Below are 21,095 nucleotides of genomic sequence, written 5' to 3' on the forward strand. Positions count from 1 at the left end.
TTCTTGAAATATACAACTACAAATGTTCAATAGTGGGGGAAAGGGTTATGCATATGGTTATTCAGATTACAGTAGCTTCTATTTGCTGACAAAACATACCTATAATAAGAATAATTCTTTAATTTACAGTTCAGAGTTTGTTTTGTTCTTTTTGAAGAACAGTGTCTCAATTTAAAGACACTCAAAAAAATCCTTTTATAATTTCTGCTTCATTACTAATCTTTTACATTTTTCCTAAATCTCAATTTAACTTTTTTTTTTACATGCGTTTTTGAATTATTTCCAAGCATTCCACTTAGTTTCCACAGGAATAGCAACTTTTCATTCCCTTCATACTCATGCTTCAAGGGTTTCCAGAGGTAATTTCTGTAACCACAGCAGCAGGCATTCTGAGTGCATGAGGTTTTAGGAACAAATACAACCCACTTGTCCCAAATACACAACTCCAAAAGACAACTAGAAGTTTCCAAAGAGAGCCCTGGAAAGAAACCTATGAGCTCGGTGCTTTACAGGAGGAAGGGAGCATTCTGTGTCTAAGAGCACTGCATGTAGTGCTTCTATTCTTGTCAAACTTCCATGGGCTATTTCAACAATAGAGCTCAGCGATGTCATCACAGTGTATTCATGATGATGGGACCCTTCCTGACTCAATGATCATCTCCTTCCAGATGTGGAAGGCTATGGTCCAAAGAAGTTTGCAAATGGATTTGCAAACGTCAGAAGTGTACCATATCTTCCTCACAGACACTCTTCCTCAGGCTTCATCTTGGGTAGGGGCTGCCATCATCATTTGGAACAGATCCACTTCCCTTGTTGTGGCACTTTCTCACTGACTCCATAATGCTTAATATACCTGGTCCCAGCTCACTAAATGCCAGGAGCCCTGTTCCCAGGTATCATGATAGAAAACACACAAATGCAAACAGGGGTATCCAAGTCCATGGATCTCAAGGTGCACAGGTGATGTTTGGTGTCCTTGTTTGCTTAGTATTTCTTCAATCACAGTATCTTAACTATTAATCCTGTTTATATGTGGGGAATTCCAATTCCTTAAGAAACAAAGTTTTAAAATCTTCACAGAAGTGAGCCAAGCTTAATTCAAACCACAATAGAATGCTTAGTATTTTAGCAACTTCTAGGAAGAGAGATGGTATAATTCATTGAAGCAGAGCTCACCATGAAACATGAACACACCGTCTAGTAGTCACTTGGATTAGATTTGCAAAAAGCAGAAACATGAGAAAGGGTAATGTCTTCATTAAGAAAACAAGGTTTTCTCACCCATCCACCTGCTGAGACTGTTTGCCCAATTTCCTAATGAGTTGCTTCATGCTTATTTCGGTTATTTGCTAGAACTGTTTATTTTTTTAATTATGCAGATGATCCAGATCTTTGTTAAATTTGTCTCTTGACTTTTAACAAAGTTTAAATTATTCATGTTGAAATAATAAATCTTCCTTTATGACTTCTGGGTTTCATGCAGTCACATCTGGGTTGTTTTTTTGTTTTGTGGTTTTTTTTGTTGTCTTTTTTTTTTTTTCCAATCAGCCAATACATTTGAGCAGAATTCTTGTTCAGAACCAGGTATTTTTCCAGGTGTTGGGGAATTGAAGGGAAAGAGTAACAATATAACCCTGTGATGCTGAAATGCTTGTGTAAGTGAAATTATTCCTGAAGAAGAATGAAAAGGGCACGTCAGCTAGGGGTACATGCTGTAGAAAGCATAAAAGACAGGGAAGGGAAGGCTAGAAGAATGGAGTGTTGATTTAGAATGGTCAGGAAGACTGTTCTAAAGAATGGACAAAAGGACAGGGTGGTGGCAGGGCAGGGGCAAACCATGCAGGTACACAGGCACCTAAGCATGGGCAAATGCCCTGAAGCCAGAAGATGCCTGTTGCTTTGTCAGGGTAGAGAAGGGAAATAAAAAAAGAAAATGTTTGCGTTTAGATATGCCTTATCCTTCCCAAGTTTGGAAAGAGTTGACCCCTATGAAAATTATTTTAGATTCTTCAAAAAATGCCAATCTAAAGGCAAAGCTGGTTGTTTTCCTAGCAACATTTATTGAATCATTTCTCCACTGATTTTAAAAGCCATCTGTCTTGGGGCTGGAGAGATGGCTCAGTGGTTAAGAGCACAGACTGCTCTTGCAGAGGATCTGGGTTCGATTCCCACCACCTACATGGCGACTAACAACTGTCTGTAACTCCAGTTCCAGGGAATCTGACATCCTCTTCTGACCTCCATGGGTATTACACAACATGGGTGCACCTACCTATGCAAGCAATGCACTCATACACAACATAAAATGTTTTTTTTAAAGCCATCTGACTTCTCTCATGGTCCCTAGTGACTTGGATCAGGTTTTCAAGATGTTCTGCTCTATCACAGGTATTTCTGTTCCTGGCTAGTTCCACACTATTTTTGACTTCTGTAGCTTTGCATACATTTCAGTAGCTGCTAGACTCATTCATGTTTAATCACTTTTATGATGATACCATTCCTTGGCCTGTTCCAGTTTGCATTTGACTGAAGATCCCAAAGATTACTGTGTCAAGATCCATAATCTCTAAGTGATAGGAAAGAAATGGGTGGTAAGAATAAACTCAAGCTCAAGGAAAACTGAAGGCTGGGCACGGTGCTCAACTGCCATCCCTGTAGTCAGGAGGTCAAGGCAGGAAAGGAAGAACACAAGCTTGAGGCCAGCTGGGCTACATAGGGAAACACTGTCCAAGGAGAGAGTGGGTGGGGAAGAGAGAGATAAGAGAGAAAGAAGAGGGAAGAGGAGGAAGGAGGGAAGAGAGAGAGCAAGAAAGGGAGGGAGGGAGGGTGGAAAAAAGGAGGGTAGGCTCTTTATAGTCAATCTCCTTGACCTCCACCCACCTCCATTCAGCCATCTAAGGACCATGAAAGAGGCAAGATTTGGGACTGCTGGACTAAGCAGATGTTTAAATCATTTAGGTCATGTGTGCGTGCCCATCTGGTCTGGTCTCCCCGACACGGAAATCAAATCCTAGAAGGCTGGGCTAGATTTGAGACCAACAGGTTTCCAACTACATTCCCAGATCACCAGCTCTTGGGAACTTTCCAATTCTAAGACTAAAGAAAAACCAAATAAATGGACACTGTGAGGTTGATGGGCGGGCCCCAGGGGATTCCAGTGGTTTACAGTCTATACTAGCCCCCCAGAGCCTGAAAGAGGCCATGCAGATTAAGGGTCCAGATTCTATCAGACTCTAAAGATATGTCAGTTTCAATATCAACTTGCTGTATGGTCAAGTCACTGGGAGTTATAGCACTTCAGTTTCTTCATGAAACAATACAGACAATGGTATCTACCTCACAATGGCTTCAAGTATTACTTGAGAGGCTGGGCTTGGTGGTACACACCTGCAATCCCAGCATTTAGGAGGCTGTCAGGAGGACTCAGAGTTCAAGGCCAGCCTGAGCTAGAAAGGAGACACTATCTCAAATAATAACAGTCATTTTTACTATATAAGACCAGAAGGAATGTGCTTACACTAAAATATTCTTGGCATATCAAGTGATCAATCAGTGATAGATATACGCTGATGGTCATAATAAAGAAGTATCACCACTGGTTTGCATTTTGCTTTAGTTATTCTGATAAGCCTAGTTCCCTTCACACTGAATTGAAATCAGAGAACTAGGAAGTAGCACTAATGTTATATAATTTGGTTGTCTTTATAAAGAAGTGGGGCTTGTGGGGAGTGCGCAAACTCCAGCAGGATTTTGTAGGGATGGTATTCATTTCTAGGATTACTAAAATTTCCTTTTCTAAGATAGCCTATTTTTCCCCCTTTGAAAGGGAATCCATTATATGATCTTAATTAAAAGGCCTGAAGGCCAAATGCTCTTTCCACAAATAACTCTCCATACACTACTTGTTCATTCTTATGCATTCCCCTGGCAAGGCCCAACAAACATTAAAAGAAGATGGATGGACTCTGTAGGGTGATGGGGGAGGCGGGAGTCAAATGACTCAGACAGCTGACCTCATCAATAAGGGCTACAAATTCCTTCACAGAATTCCACCCCCTGATAATTAGTTAGCTTCAAAAATCCCTTCCTGTTCCAAGCCTTCAACTTTGCCTAGAAAGAGTCAAGTAAAGTGGATTCTTCACAAAACTGCCCGGTTATCCTACACTGCCACAAGGCTTTACAAATGCCACATTTAGAAATCCATTATTGGACATGATACCTAAGAAGGAAGCCACATGACTTCTACCATGAGTCATCATAGCTTTGATACAGATGTCCCCCCCAAAGATGCATCTATCTGTATGAACTTGGTGGGGATGACCTTTCTTGAAAAGAATAAGGTCTATGAAGTACATACGTAATTAAGAATCTTACGATGCACTGGGCATGGTGGTGCATGCCTTCAATCCCAGCACTTGGGAGGCAAAGGCAGACAGATCTCTGTAAGATCTATAGTTCCAAGGCCAGCCTGGTCTACTCCCAGGCCAACTGGGGCTATAAGGAGACCCTGTCTCAAAAAGACCAAAAATAAAAATAACCTTGAAAAGCAATCATCCTGGATTAGGGTGGGCCTCAAGACAACCCAAAAGGCAGGGAGAGTGGAATAGAGATGGGAGTGGTGAATCCACAAGCCAAGGACACTGGGTTTAGGAGCCACTGGAAGCTAGGAGAGAAGCATAAACCAGATTTGCCCATAAGGCCTCCAGAGAGAACAAACTCTGCTGATGACTTCTTGGTTTTGGAATTCTAATCCTCAGATCTCTAAGAAGTTTCTGTTATTTTAAGGCACTCACTTCATGGTACTTTGTTTCGCCAGCTCTAGCAAAGTAATAATAGGACAGGTGAAACTGTGTGTAAAGAAAACAAATTAGAAGAAAACCACAGTGTGCTGCTAGGGTGACACATTTCCAGGTAGTGGAATTACACCATTTCTTTGTATCACTTAACTTTTCTGAATCTTCCAAATTGTCTAAATGTAGCAATTCAATCACAATCTAAAATAAGAGATGAACCTACCTTACAATGTGATCACCAGAATTTAGAAAAACATGATTTAATTACTGTATTAGTTACTTTTCTTGTCATTATGATTAAAGAGAGAAGGGTTTTTTCTAACTCACAGCTTAGGGGTACAGTCTATCATGGCAGAGCAGGGTCAGCTCTGTGGCAGTGGGAACTAGTGGTGGTGCTTCTTCATATCTTGACTGATTAAGAATAAAACAGGGCCCCAAACATGGTTGAGCTATAATTCTCAAGGCCCATGCCTAGGCCCTACATTCCAAGTTTCTACAACTTTCCCCCAACAGTACCATTAGCTAGGCACCAAGTATTCAAACACATGAGCCTGTGGGGGATATTTTCACATTCAAACCATAACAATTCCCTCAAATCCCCAGTGTCTGGACATATCTATTATGCTCCTCCACCCCTAGAATCCAAAAATCCTTGATGTGTCCTTTTCCGTGACTACTAATATTCCAAGGCCAAGAGAAAGCAGATGTTCCCAGTTTGTCTACTGCCTTCAATTTGAGGATTCATAAAGATAAAAGGAGGCTGCCATGGTGATTTCTAAACAACTCAACAAGTTCCTGGGGAAGCTTCAAAAGCCAAGTCATCAAGGATACAAATGAGGAAAAAACGCCCCTGGGTGCTTGGTTGTGTAACAAAAGGCCTTGAAAATTATGTCATCAGGACAATTTTATAGAGCCATTGAAAAAAAGAAAACACCTGCATTCTTTTAATAAGTCCCCTGGAGGCCTAATTCCTCAGTATTCAAAAGTCAAAGTCAGAGCATGCACTCCATGTTATATGTACACATAATGAGCCAGTTCTAAGCACTGGGCAAGCCACTTCTACATCACCTCGCAGTTTAATAAACATAAAAGCTCATAATGCCTTCATTAAAGCCTTTCACTGCCCACATGTGATTGCATTTGTTTTGCCAATGTGACACCCAGATCTCCAAAGTGTCAGGACACACATTCAAAAGCCCAAGTCTGAAGACTGGATAACAGCCACACGCAATTCATTTTATGCTTGCTTTAAGCAGGCTACAGAAAGCGTACTGTGAGCTGTCTCCCTTAGCTGGTCCCTTTTGTGGGGATTTCCTCTAGGAAACATACAAATGATGATGGCTTTTATTTTATATATATATATATGATGTGTGTGGTGTGTATGTGTGTGCATGTTGGTATGTGAGTGTGAGGGAAGGTGCACATATGCTACAGAACACATGTAGAGGTCAAAGGATGACCTCAGGTGTTGATCTTTGTCTTACACCTGGTTTGAGGCAGGGCCTCTTGCTAGTTATAGCTGTGTGGACCCACCCCAGAGATTCTCCTGTCTCTGCCACCCACCCATCTTGCTGAAGGCCTGCTGGCATTGCTGATGCTTGCCACTATAGTCAGCTTTTATGTGGGTTTTGGGGATACAAACTCCCATCCTCAAGCTTGCAATGGCAACTGCTTTATCCACTGAGCCATCCCCCAGCCCCTGACGATAACCTTTCTAAAGGCCCCTTTCTTCTTAAATTCTCTAGCCCACCCAACTAAACCAACTAAGCAAGCTGAATGAAGCCCCCCATTAATATTCACAGATCTGACTGATAAGCTATAATTCCCTTCTCTGGAACTGGAAAACTGGGTAGAACCTTTCAGAAACCCCAATAAGCACATCACCACACCCTCTAATTTGATAGGAGTTTCTCCTGCAAGACCCCAGCCTCAAATACACAAGATACTGTGTTCACTATAGACATGAGGTAGATATCCCCAGGATACTGACGACTAAAGACTATTAACCCTGTGGTGCAATTTCATATTTAGATCCTGAAAGTCAAAACACCAGAACTAAACACGCTCTTGGTTGAATAACTTGATATCTTGAGCCCTAAAGACCTGTAACTTCCTACCTTGTGAACTAGAGTTTGCTCTCTGGTTACTTCACCTCCCTGTTTCCTTATATTTGAAAAATGTAAGATCAAAGGCACACCTCAGAAAATGGTTCTGAGTATGACATGAAGTGATGCATACAGACACTAGACACATAGGTCTCAGGACATCACATCCTTCCCACCGCATTCTCCAGGCAGGGAGGGCTTTGCTGCCTAGATGACTTGTTTTTCGTGGCTGTCCTTGCCAACCAATGACTTAACATCCCTAGCCACCTTCTCATTGTTTATAGTCATGGTTTCTTTCAAATCTGTAGCCACAGAATCAGCTGTGTACTGGGACCACCCCCCCCCATGGGAAAAGCAAGGCAGAGCAGGTAAAAGTCTGCAGGGAATGGTGAGGACTACTGCAATCAAACACACACAATCCCTCTAAAAAGAAAGAACTGTAAGGCAAGAGTTGCCAGACATTTTCAGTTATCCCAAGAAAGCAAAAATCTGTATTTTTCTACATAATCTCAAATGTCAACTAATTCAAGATTTAAATCCTATGCAACTAACAAAATATAGACCCAGATCTCCCTTCAAGAGTTTCCAAGACATGATCTCAGCTTCAGAAGCTGTATAAATGTCCTTGCTTCTACTGCCTTCCAGCAGGGATCTTTGGATTAAGGACTTCGGCTCACGTAAATGGGGGTGCTTAGCAAAGCAGAAGAGCCACAAGAACGCACTCATGCTTGGACCAGGGAGAAACAGGACATGTATTCCATAATGCATCATCTTGGACCAGAATTTTCATAGTGCAGTTAGTGAGCCGCAGGACCCAAAGGAGGCCCCTTTTGTGCACTGACCCCTAGAGGCAGAGTTTGAAAGTTACCTTCCTCTTATACTTCGCAATTAAAAAAAAAAATTTAATAACCACATGATTAGAATAAACATTTCATTACAGCTTTAACATATTCAATAACAATTTCCAGAGCAAAGATACATCTCTTTCAAAAGTGGCTGTAAATTTTTAGGTTTAGAGTTGAATTAATACAGTTATATAATTATTCAGTTATACAATACTGAACTCAGTATAAGCCCTGTAGGACATAAAATTGAATGAGTTTTTAACCTTTAAAAAAGATCTCAATTTCATTTTAAAATATACTGTTTCCTACAGAAACTCATTTTTAATGCTACTAACGCTTAGATGTTTGCACATGTGTCTCTAATTTCTATGTATCCAATTATTACTAGTCACAATTGGATCCTTGGCACCTGAGTATGGATATAAAGTTATCAGGTAGATTTCAATGGTAATGTTTCTCACCTCTACTAATTAAGTTTTTATGTTTCCTCCTCAAATATAACTCATTTTTAAAAATTTGTGGATTTTTTATGTGTATATCATACAGAACATCCCAAACAATCTTATTCATCTACATACCTACTTCCCTAATGGCACTCTCCCATAGCCCCTCCCCCACTGGAGCCCATATACTCTGTCATCCCTGTTACTGTCCACAGCGTTGTCAGCACCCCTAGCCATTCCCCAGTGCTTGTCTATTTGCTGAATCTAGTCAGCCTATCTAGAGAGCCTTGTTTTAGGAAGATAAGCTGTTCCTCATCTAGCAGCAATCAGTCGTCAATATTCCTTTAGATAAGATTGGGGTCTGCTATTCATTTTCCCAGTTCTATGCTGGGTTACTGTCTGGGAGTCTCTTGGGCCATCCTGGCCAAGAACTCAAAGGAAGGTATCTCCTGCCTGGCATTGTTGCTTGTTATGTAGCCTTTAGCTATACATATGGACTCTTAAAAAAATTATATTGACCCCTTTTATCTTTGGTTATACTTTCCTTTGGGGTGTTTAAGACCCTATAGTTGGCCTAGACAAACCAATTTATTTTTACTCTTAAGGTTGTTTGAGGATCTGTTCCTCAAAGCAGTGTGGAGAACTCTTAAAAAACTACAAATGAACCTACCATTTGACCCAGTTATACCACTCCTTGGCATATACCCAAAGAACTCATCCTATTGCAGAGACACTTGTACATCCATGTTTGTTGCTGCTCTTTTCACAGTAGCTAAGAGACTGAAGCAACCTAAGTGTCCCTCAACTAACGAGTGGATAATGAAAATGTGGTTCATTTATATGATGGAATTTTACTCATCAGTAAAGAAAGATGAAATCATGAAATTTGCAGATAAATGGATGGAACTAGAAGCTGTTATACTAAGTGAAGTAACACAAACTCAGGGGGAAAAAAAAAAACCCTATGTATGTTCTCCATCATATGTGGATCCAAGTACCAAATCCTGATAAGTGGGTATGTATCCAGACATAACTACAGGAACCAGGATAATGAAAAGGAGCCAGGGAGGTAAAGGAAAAGAAAGAATCTGAAAAAGAACAGCAGGAGGAAACAGGGAGATAATAAGGGAGATATGGATAAAAATGGGGTTATTTTAAGGGGGGGGAAGGTTATACAAGGAACCTGGGGGATAAAGGAAAAGAAGGAGCTCAAGAGAAGTGAGACCATAGGAGAAGGGTATTAGTAAGGGAGAAATGGGAAAAATGGGGGCACCTTGAATGGTGGAAGGGTTAGACAATGAGAGAGATAAATAATGCCTAGGTAGTTTTTAAAAATCAGAGGGAACCATATTAGGCCAACAACCTACTGACAAATTATACATACAACTAGCTCAAGGAACATAATATATGTCTAGTTAAGGTTTATCTGAGAACAACTGGTCTCTGCCCAAGCTTTATCTCCATGGCACATGGTAATTAAAAGTACCAGACTGGTGGAACTAACCTTCTTGGATGTTTAATAGACATACTCTGAGGCCTATAATAATTTGGTAAGAGGGACATAAAAGACAGTTTTTGCTCCTTGCCCTCCTAGGTCAACTAAGTTCCAGGGGACTATGAGCATCTCTCAAAATGTCCTGTAACTGTGGTGAGTCACCTGTCCTCTTGATCAAGGAGGCTGTGGAGACCCCATGAGATGGACTTGAACCAGTGTCCAGTCTACAAGGAGGAGGGTCAACACAGAGGAATCATTTCCTCCATGCTTCCAAGTGAAGCCAGCCATGGTCGAGCAGGACCTTTGACTTACCTTCACATAGATGGAACTGGTAAAGAAGAGGAGCCAGGGCCTCCTCCCAAGCCTGTGAAAATTGTTTTTTAAATATAAACACAATATGTATACTTCACTTGGGTAAATGTTATGAGGGTATAGGATCCAGATCTACCAAATGCCATTTCACTTGAAGTGTATGTGCCCTCAGTGAGGGTCCATGCGCAGTATGAATCTACTGCTCCATAAGACCTCATTCTATTACAACCTCAAGGTGGGAGAGGCTCTATATTGTCTCTCTGATCTTAAGAATCATCACTTCCACTGAATCAATGACAGGCTTTGGCTCATGATAGGGAGGCAGTTTATTTTGGTTTTTAAATTTTTTTTTTTTGAGACAGGATCTCCCTGTAGCCCCAGATGTCCAGGAAGAGGCTAGCCTGGATTTCACAAAGACCCGCCTGCATCTTCCTCTTAAGTGCTAAGATTAAAAGTGTGGGTCACCATGCCTGGCAGGAAGTAGCTTTTTTTTCTATCATATAGCCTACAATTTCTAGGGCCTTGAACCAACATCTTCTCACTCTTCATCCACCACTGTTTCCACTGAATCCTCTGGAAACCAACGCAATCATTGAGTCCAGGTTTCATGTACCTGACAGGCTGCATCCCACTTAATCCTCCCAACCACCCCACTAGACAACTCAAATCACCTCCTTTCACTGGGAAACCTAAGGTTGAAAAAGTTTAAATAACCTGCTCTGAGCCCTTCAGCTAGTGAGAAGCAGAGCCAAGACAAGCTAGGGGCTGGGAAGACAGAGCAGGTGGTAAAGTGCTTGGTTCACAAGCATAAGAACCTGAGTTACACCCCAGACCCCAATGAAAGCTGAGCATGATGGCATCCATGTTTGCGATCTGAACACTGGCAAGGCAGAGACAAGGGGATCCCCAGGGCTCACTGACATCCTGCTTAGTCAAATCAGAGAGCCTCAAGTCCCAGTGAGAGACCTTGAATCAAAAAGTAAGGTGGGCTCATATAAACTTACAACAATGGTAACAACATGCATAAGACCCATGCAAATTCACACCAGACAAAAACCTAGCATAAAACTGAAAATGGGCAAGAAGTTCCAACCTTAGCTAAGGAACTATTGGCAGCTGATCACTGCTGGGTCAGGGAATTGGTCTTCTTTAAGGAAATGATGCTAGATAGGTTGACCAGGCTCCAGTGAATGAGCTCACACTGAGTGACATCTGACTATACAAACTTGACTCAATAGGCCTTAGCATACATGATAGAATGAATGAAATCCAGTGTGGGAGAAGGACTATGGAGGGTGTAGATAGGGGTGGGGGTCTAAATATGATTAAGATATATTACATAAAATGCATAAAAATATATATTGAGAAAATAAGGTGGATGGATCTTGAGGGATGACATCCAAAGTTCATCTCTGGCCTACACATACTCATGTACACACATATGCACACCTGTACACACACACATATATATACACACACACAGAGCAGTCTAACATTCTAACAATCTGCCTTTAAAGCCTGTCCCTTTAACCACTCCACTGTGATGCTCCCATGTAAGCCCTTACAAGCCTCAGAGAAACATTTATGACACTGGCTGGAAATGACACATTTCTCCCCAGAGATGGCCCTCATGTCTCTCCCACATGCAGGCAGGTAGAAACCCTTTGATCTCAAGCAGCCAAGGGATCTGGGACTGATTCCCAGTAGGCAATGCTCCCTCTCTCCACAGAGAAATCCCTTGGGGTACTCATTAATGGCAAGGTTAAAGGCTAACCTTTGAGTCTTTAGAACCAAAAGACAACAAAATAGCAAATTTATTAATCTCTCCCTCCTCCTTGCTGGTGTAAACTACAAAGGTAACAGGTGAGTGACAATCTTTCAACAGAACAGGGACATCACATTCAGGGTTAAAGACAAATTAAAATGTATTGTGGTAAAAGATGACTGAACTGAAGCTCTGTGTTTTCTCACTATTCATCAGACGCAAATTGTCACTTGGGGCAATTAAACAAGGATAAATTACCAGGTTGTTGTACAAGCTGAGCTGTCTCAACACCACAGCCCAGAGAGCACAGAAAACACATTCGTATTTTTAATGGAGTAGGGCTGAAAATTGGCAGGACAATCTGATGAGACAAAGACTCTTGAAACATTTCACGTTCATATCCTCTGACCTGGGAGCTGCAATTAGGTGACAGAAACAGGCCTGGGTAAATGCAGGCATGCAGACAGTGATAGCCTGACAGTGTCCAAGAAGCAATGGAGACAACCAATGCAGGCAGGAGATTTGTGACTCTATAATAATCTACATACAGTGGAGTCTCAAAGCTAATTACATTGATTTAGACCTTTATGCCTTATTTAGACCTACATAGAAAGATAGCCAAAAAGCATTTCTAAGTATGAAAAGAATCAAGCTATAAGTGATAATGTACAGAATGCATATTTTCTTTATAAACTTTAATGAAAAATGACACGACTGAATCTGAGGAAATAGATAATGAACAACAATTAACATAGATCTCTAGCTTAGAGGTCAACAAACTGGCCTGTACGGGTCCAGGAAGCACCTCTTGTTTTGTGGGCATAAGGGTTGTTTCGATACGATTCGACTCTGTCATTGTAAATGCATCTTTAGATTTCACCAAATGGATGAGTGTGGCTGGATTCCAATAAAATTTTATTTATAGAATTCTAAAATTGAAATTTCACAAAAGTTTTTATGAGCTGAAATTTTTTTCTTTTTCCTTTTTTTCTAACCATTTAAAAATATGAAAACCATCTTAGCTAGCAGGCACAAAAAGGTAGCAGGCTGATTTTGTTCCACCAGCTTCAGTTGGCTAACTCCTTCTCTAAAATGTGTAAGTTCAGGCTTCTCCTATGATATGGTGCTCATGTGTATGTGTGTGAGATTTTAATACCTTTCACAATACCAAATAAGAGATAACAGCTATATTGAGATGGATTTCTTTTTCATGAAAAAATCCCTAGTAAAGTTCTTCAGCTTCTATCATACACTTTGTGAATATTTTCTTATTTTTAGTTTATGTGTATGAGTGCACTGCCTGCATGTAAGTGAACCCATGTTGTACAATGCTCACAGAGATCAGAAGAAGGCTTTAGATTCCCTGAACTGGAGCTACAGATAGTTGTTAGGTGCCATGTGGGTGCTGGGTAACCGAACCTGAGTCCTCTGCAAGAGCAGCTAATGCTCTTAAACGCTGAGCCATCTCTCTAGTCTATCATTCATTTTATCAAATGCAAATTACAGAGATGAACCAGTAAGCAACAAGCACCCTTCTTAGCTGCTAGGTCTCTCTCTCTCCCTCCCTCCCGCCTCTCCCCTCCCCCCACCACATGCATGCATGTATATGTTTTCCCCTTTCTTGGCATACCTGTTGACTGAAACAGCATAATAGGTGGGAACCTATTTCTTAGCCAAATCAATCCACCAAAGGAAACCAGGTCAGCATTACTCCAAATTACGGCCCCAGTCAGCAGCCCACAGAATAACCAGAGCAACTCAGAAAGGCTACTTTTCAAGGCATAGGCGTGGCTAGCCCCAGGACGGCACTGCCTCTGGAGCAACTGTAGTCCAGGCAAAGCATGTGCCTAGAAAGGTCACCCTTATGCAGAGACAAACTGTTCTGCATAATTACAATGGCCTGGCCAAGGCAGCCCTGCTCTGGGTTGCCCCTTTCAGCTACACATGAAAGTGGGACTCCAGGAGGCTGTTGTAAAAGTCCACCTTTTACAGCTCAAATCCAACCTACATGCATCCACAAAGTTGCAATGTTAAAGCGATTACAAAGGGCTTAGAAGCCCCTGGAGGTTCATTGATCAGGCTTGGCAAACCCTCTCCACAGCCCTTTAGAAATAGCTTTGGTCTGTCCCCTGCTTCTCTGGCTGCTTTTATTTTACCTCTGTTCTCAGAGGTAAATGTTTCCTTATAGCCCTGAATCCAAAGATTCTCAGACTCCTTTCTTCTAAACTAAGTGTGCATGGACCCTGAAATAATGATCTGGACCAGAGGCCAGCACCCACTTCCCATAAAGAGTCAGGTGCTAAGTATCTGAGCCGCGTGTGCTATGATCTCACCTTCAACTACGCAATGCCACTGCTGTCACAGAAAAAAACGATGAAATGCCAATAAGTGATCTGGCCTTTGTTCAGTAATTTCATATATAAGCATGGAAATTTGAATACCATATAATTTTCCTAAATTATGAAATACTATTCTCTTTTTAATTCTTCCCCCTGCTCTTTAAAAATGTAAAAAAGTATTCCTAGCTCATGAACCATACAAAAGAGCTGAAGTCTTGGATTCAGCCAAGAGGTCAGAGTTTGCTAATCTTGGTCTAAACCCTTGCAATTCAAAGTATGGTCCCTCCCTGTAGACAAACCCCACAAGCTGCACTTTGGGACTAATTAGACAAGTTCTTAAGTCCTACCTCAAAGCAACCGAACCAGAACCTGAATTTGAACTGAGTCTCCCAGCAGGAAATAAAGGTTGAGAAGTCCTGATCCAGAATAAAGATTTGTCACAATTAGACAGATTTGGAATATAATTGACAAGCTGGCTGTGCAAGCTCAGACAAGCTTAACTTCTCTGAGACTCAGTTTTCTTACCTACTAAAATGGGTGAATAGTCACACTGACATTCAAAGAGCTGTCAGGCATGAAAGGCTGTTAAACACTTATCTGGTTATGTCACTGTGGCTAGTATTAGAGAACTTGTTACCATCAAAACCTTATTTACAAAGATGAGAATGGGCACTCGGGATTTCTAATTCTGGACAAGTACCCTAAGTATTCAGCGGTTCTTGGGCTAACTGGAATGTTGAGGACTAAGCAAGATCACTCCATCTAAAGGGAACTCACTCACATCCCACCAGTTACTGTCATGCAAGAGCACTGGCCTGTGATGGTATCAAGATTTATTCCTTCAAGAAAAGCTGGAAACTTGAATTTACTATTAAGAAAGCAAGCTTTCTGGTTTAGAATAAGTCACAAGAGGCAAGTGAGTGACAGATGATGAGCACCATTCTCCCTGGCCTAGTGGCCTTAGTTATGTAACAACTACAAGCCTGGGTTTCCTTACCAGGAAAACACTCATGTCTACTTCACAAGGTCTGCTAAGCTTAAATAAAAAAGCAAGTTATATACGGAAGCCTGACACTGAAAAGTAGGTCTGTCCTGTTATTACATGGGTTGGGTTTTCTTATTGGTATTTCTTAATGGAGATTTGTTGTTATTGCTGTTACTGTTATTATTCAACAGTTCCTGGGCATGTAGACAGTAAACCCTCACTGTCCAAATGTCCCCCTTTCTCTCCCTGCTCAAACTAGATGCAAAACAGCATGCACAATGGGCCCCCAGTTAGCCCTCTTATAGCAGATGCACTAAGTATCTGGCCACAGTCCATGAAGCTGCCTTCATTTTCCTGTTAACCATCATCCTTCTTGCAGCCTGGCAGCCATAGAGGTTTCTGCTAGGCCACCATGAGTCGATGCTTCTTCCTGGCTAGATCACCTGGAGAGAGCCAGTCGAGGCCACCTATGCTTCCAGTTGCCCTATACCAGGTGGAGGAGAACATTCTTGCTGGGAATTGTAGGTCCTCTGTTTTTCAAGACACGTAACAATTATTTTTATTAGAAAACCTAAACGTCCATGTTTGTTGCTTAAAGGTACACATGACAATATAAATGGGAGTGTATCATTACTCAAGAAAGTGTTTGTAAGATATAGTAGAGTTTTGACAAAAGCTGTAGGCATCTTTCTTCCCTTGGGGCAAGATCCAAGATAGAAAGAGCAATTTGCCCTGCTCCGTGCTAGGTGTAGTAACTCGATGTCTCTTGATGTACATGCAAGTCAGCCAGGGACTTTGCTCCAGCTCTGGGGATTCAGTGGGTCTGGGGACAGGATTCGCAGTACATTCCTAACCAGCTTCCAAGGCATAGAATGTTCCTGGTTTCCTTACCAGCTCCAGTCAATATGATCCTCATCCCTTCCTCACATAGGTTTCCACTCAAATGTCATCTCCCTAGAATCCTTCCATGAGCACCTTATCTAAGATGTAATTATTTGTAGAATAAGATCAGAATCCTGTCTGCCTGCTCCTTGCAGAATCGCCAACACCAGCAGAGCATCTGGCACAAGGCAGCCATTCAAATATTTGTTCATTAGCACAATCCCAGTTTGACAGGAAAGGGAACCTAAGTCTTTTGTCCAAGGTCACACAGCTAGTCAAAGAACAAATGCCAGCCCAGCTGTCGGTGTGCATCAAGGCCCCAGGTCTCTGCATCATGCCAGAAGAAAGCAGAGTTTATTTTTAATATGCTTCCTTCCTAGAACTCAAAGCTCTTCACACTGGAGACAATGTCTTAATTGTGTCTTATTCTGAAGAGATGCCTATATGGACAATGGCCTGGAGGAGGAAGACCAGGTCGGAAACATACAGGCCAGTTAAGAGGACACTACAGTGGTTGAGACGACAAGTGAAGCCCTAAGGGTTCTTTAGTATAACAGTTACTTTCATTGTCAAGTTGATTGGATTTAGAATCATCTAGGAAACACCTCTGGGTATATCTTATGAAAGTATTTCCAGGGAAATGTAATGAGTCAGAAAGGCCTACTCTGAATATCAGTGGTACCATCCTATGGATCAGAGTACTGGACTGAATAAAAGGGAGAAAAAACAACTGAGCACCATCCCTCTCTCTCTCTGCTTCCTGACTCTGGATGCAATGTGACCAGTTGCCTCACACTCCTGCCACCATGCCTTTCCCACCATGATGGACTGTACCCTCAGACTATGAGCCCACATAAGCCCTTCCTACCATAAGTTGTTTTGTCTTACAGTTTATCACAACAATGAGAAAAGTAACTACTACAGTTGGAATTTGGAGAAAGGGGACGTCTACTCTTCTTGGGTCAGAACAAAAGCAGGCTTCCAGAGATTAATACGCCAGCCTTTCTTCCTACACAGGCATAAGTCTCTACCCAGTAAGAGGAAGGCATCATGACTCCAAAGTGCTCAAAAGACTGAGAAAACTACTGGAACCCAGAAAGGATCAGGCAAAAGGTCATGAAAGCTGCTTCCTGTCCGGCGATGGGAGGAAACCCCATAAAAACCCTATTCATGGCACAAAGGGAAGTATTTCTGCTGGTGCTAGTGGGGAAATTGCTTCCATGTGAAAATCCTTCAGGCCTGATGAAAAGGTCTCTTTCCAAAGGAAAGGCTCCTTCATGGGGCTGAAAATAAAACCCTTGTCTTCCCATCACAAAATCAACTGGGTTAAAATAGTTCTCCAAGAAGCTATGACCTTGAAGATCAAAGTGACCTTGGTCATGCAACATCCTCAAATAAGCTAGTTATGTCTTCTTCTGAGAAGCCCATGGGAGGAGGCTGAAAACAATAAAGTTAGTATTTACTCTGGGCCTGGAACTAGATAAACAATGCATTCAATAGCTCAATGCTGGCTAAGTTCCTTTGCCATTCCCATCTGACAGCTACAGAAACTGTAAACTATGGAGCCTTAAGGACTGACAAGTCAGAGGTCACACAGCTGAAGAGGACAAGGTCCAACCTACATACCCATATTAAGCCAATAGCTGACAGGCCTCTGGTCAGATAATGACCCATAGGCAGAAGAGGACAGGGATGTTGGAAGTCTCTTGCCCTGTTCTTGATCACTTCCACAGAACAAGATGGATAAAAACTCTATCATACTGAATTTGATTTATAAAATAAGATTGCAATACCCACTTTCAATAGTCTACTTTCATACTGGGGACACCTCAGGGTCTGTCTGAAGCATACCGACTTGATGTACGGCATTGGCACTACGGATGGATGCCTAAGTCTCCAATCATATTTATAAGGTCACCTGCCTCGATGCTGCCACACAAGTTATTAAACACTTGAGAGCCATAAGGCTGTGCTCAGTGCCCTGAAACAAAGGCAGAGAGCCTGCCAGACCCATCTGAGGCAGAAACAAAAGCACTTCATCTCTGAGGGAATCAGATGGGAGTTTCCTTATAACGGGGTGCTCAGCACATGCCACAGTTGTAGGAAAGCAGAGATGAGCAAAGAGAGCAGGAAAAATCAAGAATGACACTTCTCCTTTGTATCCCCAAACGGTCCTCTTCAAAGGAGTCTGCAAGTAGTGGGAAAGATGCTTAATCTAAGGGAGACTGATACTGCACAACTGTCTGCTGTCATCACTTTTTCTTTTTCATGATGAGGCCAGGGGGCAAAATCACCCTTCTATCACTAAGCATGACCTGCATACCCACACCCCAACTTTTCCCAACCAGAGCCCCACCAGTTAGATGCATTGGGAGGGCACCCAGATCCCTCCGCTCCCAAACAAAATCACTGCAAGCCAGCTGAGGCTGCCTGAAAGTCAACATTGAAAGCACATTAATAAGAAACATCTGGCCACGGAAGAGGGTTGACACAGCACAGGCAGGCAGTGGTGGATTTGTGGTTGGGACCCAGAGTTACAAGGGCTGAAAGCACAGTTGGAAAACACCAGCTAGTCCAGGCGATCCTCCACTCACTGTACCATGGTGCCTGGCAACACTGCCATGCCCAGGTTTGGACTGTTTGGGGCTGAGTTACCTAGACACTTAGCACTTAAAGCTTTCCCATAAGGAAAAGGCAGCCTGAGTCTCAGCTGTCTCCTGCATCCTCCAGTGTCTGGCCACCACTTCCACCTTCAATATTTGTAGCAGATGTAGCTGGGCTCTTAAAGGAACAGCCTTTGCATTCTTTCCACGTGACTTACAGGACAGAATCTAAAGGGGGGAAATTGTATTTATTTTTCTCCCCACAGTATTGTACAGTTAAGACCATCCTACCTCCATTTATGCAAGGCGAACCCAGGGCACTGGTCACCACAGGCGTTACATGGCTGTCCTCTCTCTATCCGCCCCAGTCCGGTCAACTTCAAAACAAAAAGACAACACAAGCAAGTCCACCACGGGGGTTCCCTTCAAAGCCCCACTTGTATTCCCTGCAGGAAGGGCTGCCCCTCCCACCTTGACTCTGTGACTGGATTCAACTGTTCCTCTCTGAGGCTGAGGACATGGGGCCAGGTGCTCCAGCCTGGGAAAGGACGTGTGGCCCCAGGTGGGCTATGGAGAACATGGACACCAAATCACCAAGAAATGGCTTAGCTGGGGCTTTGTCTCCCCCAGACACCTTAGCCGTGGGTTTCTAAGAAACAAAAGCAAGACCTTTCTGTTCCCAGAGTTCCGGAAAAGGGACCACCTGGTGGCTGCCCGGGACTTAAGCTAGCACTCCTAGGAAGGGGGCAGCAGAGGACGCCCAAAAGCCAGCCTCGAGGTCCGGTCCTAGGCGGGATGGAACTCCACACACCGCACACTAGAGCGCGGGGACTAGGGTTCTTATTGCCTTGAGAGAGGTGCAAAGGAGCAGGCGCCCTGAACTGACATCTAGGGCCCCGGGCCCGGTGGCACTGTCGCCCGGCCTGGGGTGGGGCCCAGCCACTCGCGCGCCCGGCTTACCTGGGACCACAGGTGCGCGGCGGGTGGGCGGAGAGGGGCTGGGCCCGGGCGCTGGCTGCCGGCGGCGGGGACCGGGCGAGCCGCCCCGCTCGGCAGGAGGACACTCACCGAGCGGCTGGATAGTCTTTTCCGAGAGCTCCGGCTGAACATGGCCGGGCGCCTACTGCACGCAGCGCTGTCCGGGAGTCGGTCCTCGCAGGAGCCGGGAGGGTGGGCGGCGTGGGCGGCACCGTCGGCGGCCTGGCTGCCTCCGCCTCGCAGCCTGGGTTCGTTCCGGAGCACAGCCTCCCCTCCTCCCTTCCCTCTGCGGCTCGCTCCACGCCCTCTGGCCCCTCCCCTCTCCGCGTGTTCCCCGCCCTCCCCCGGCCAGTCCCATCCTCTCCAGGCCCAGCTGTGGCCACTTTCTCCGGCTTCTTTGCCCTGGAATGGGGCGGGGGACCTCTGTGGCTCACCTGGCCGGGCCCCCAAAGGCTTTTCCTTCTGCTCATCCTGGTCCCTGAAGTTAGGGGATCTCGGCCACTTCACAGATGGTGGGTGATGTGCAAAGATGAGAACTGAGGTTTTTACAAGCTTTAGGGCACATGGAAAAAAAGTTAACCTAGTAACTGCTTAGCTCTGCCCTTTTTGACAAATTCATGCAAACCGGCAACCATCACCATAATCAAAGCACAGAATACTCTCACTACCTTATTTTTAAAGCTTTGCCTGGAATCTAGTTAGTAAGTGTTGGTACATGAGTTGGAGAGAGGACGGATTATGCCTTTATCTAATTGTCCAGAGCCTGGTAATTCCTCACTGAACGCTTTAATTGTATTACCAGAGTGTGAAGCCACAGACCTTTGTTCCAGCTCTTCTTCCACTATGTGTTAGTGATCACTCCAAATTAGCTAGCCTTCTTATGTCTTTCTCGATCAATTATTTTTGAAAAGATGTAACACGAGTCTTACGTGCAAGTTGTTATGACAGGCACAAACTCAGGACTCATTAAAGATTAGCTGTCAAAAACAAGGCTGTAATTCTGAGATGTACGGCCATGGTGTCTGTTAGTGTTTGGTATTTCAGCTCAAATATCACCTCTCCTGAGAACTCTGCCCATCCCCTGTTGTCCATCGCTTCTACGTTTATGTCACATATCACATGTATTGCAATGATTCATTTATTTCTCACCCAAGCCGGAGTCACATGAAGGAAAGGACATTGTCCTTTAGTCATTTTAGAATCCCACATGGTGCTTCCACATTGTAGATACTCTGTAAGTGTGGAAAGAAGGCATTCTCATCATTGCGAAGCAAGATGAGTTAACATTTACAGATGAGACAGTGAAGGTAAAGGAAGAAAAGCCATGTGCCTGGGGTAGCACAGCGAGTTAGTGGCAAGTCAAGTCTACTTATACCTCAAAGTCGAGAGAATAGTGGGACTCAACTCAGATACCCCTGACCCCTCCGTCAGAGCTAACTGATGACCATCTTCACCTCCGAGGCAGTAAAGTTCAATTTGGTTTGGGGTCAGAGCTAAGGTGAGGCATGTAAGGCCTTTGCTTCAGGAGCAAAATTTATACAGGTGCCAAC

General features: G+C 43.4%; 1 protein-coding gene across 1 annotated transcript in view; it reads right to left on the reverse strand.

The window, feature by feature from the left end:
* LOC115069272 overlaps positions 1–20,637 on the reverse strand; it is a 65,730-nt gene extending 45,093 nt beyond the window's left edge. Inside the window, exons 1-3 of the mRNA XM_029560621.1 lie at positions 20,557–20,637; positions 19,636–20,097; positions 18,859–18,944 (exon numbers count right to left, since the gene is read on the reverse strand). Coding sequence (XP_029416481.1) covers positions 18,859–18,944; positions 19,636–20,097; positions 20,557–20,637 — 629 coding nt within the window. The remainder of the gene's footprint in view (positions 1–18,858; positions 18,945–19,635; positions 20,098–20,556) is intronic.
* Positions 20,638–21,095: the final 458 nt, after the last annotated feature.

This window comes from Nannospalax galili, unplaced genomic scaffold (assembly GCF_000622305.1).
Source record: "Nannospalax galili isolate Female #2095 unplaced genomic scaffold, S.galili_v1.0 scaffold1051, whole genome shotgun sequence".
Classification (NCBI taxonomy): Eukaryota; Metazoa; Chordata; class Mammalia; order Rodentia; family Spalacidae; genus Nannospalax; species Nannospalax galili.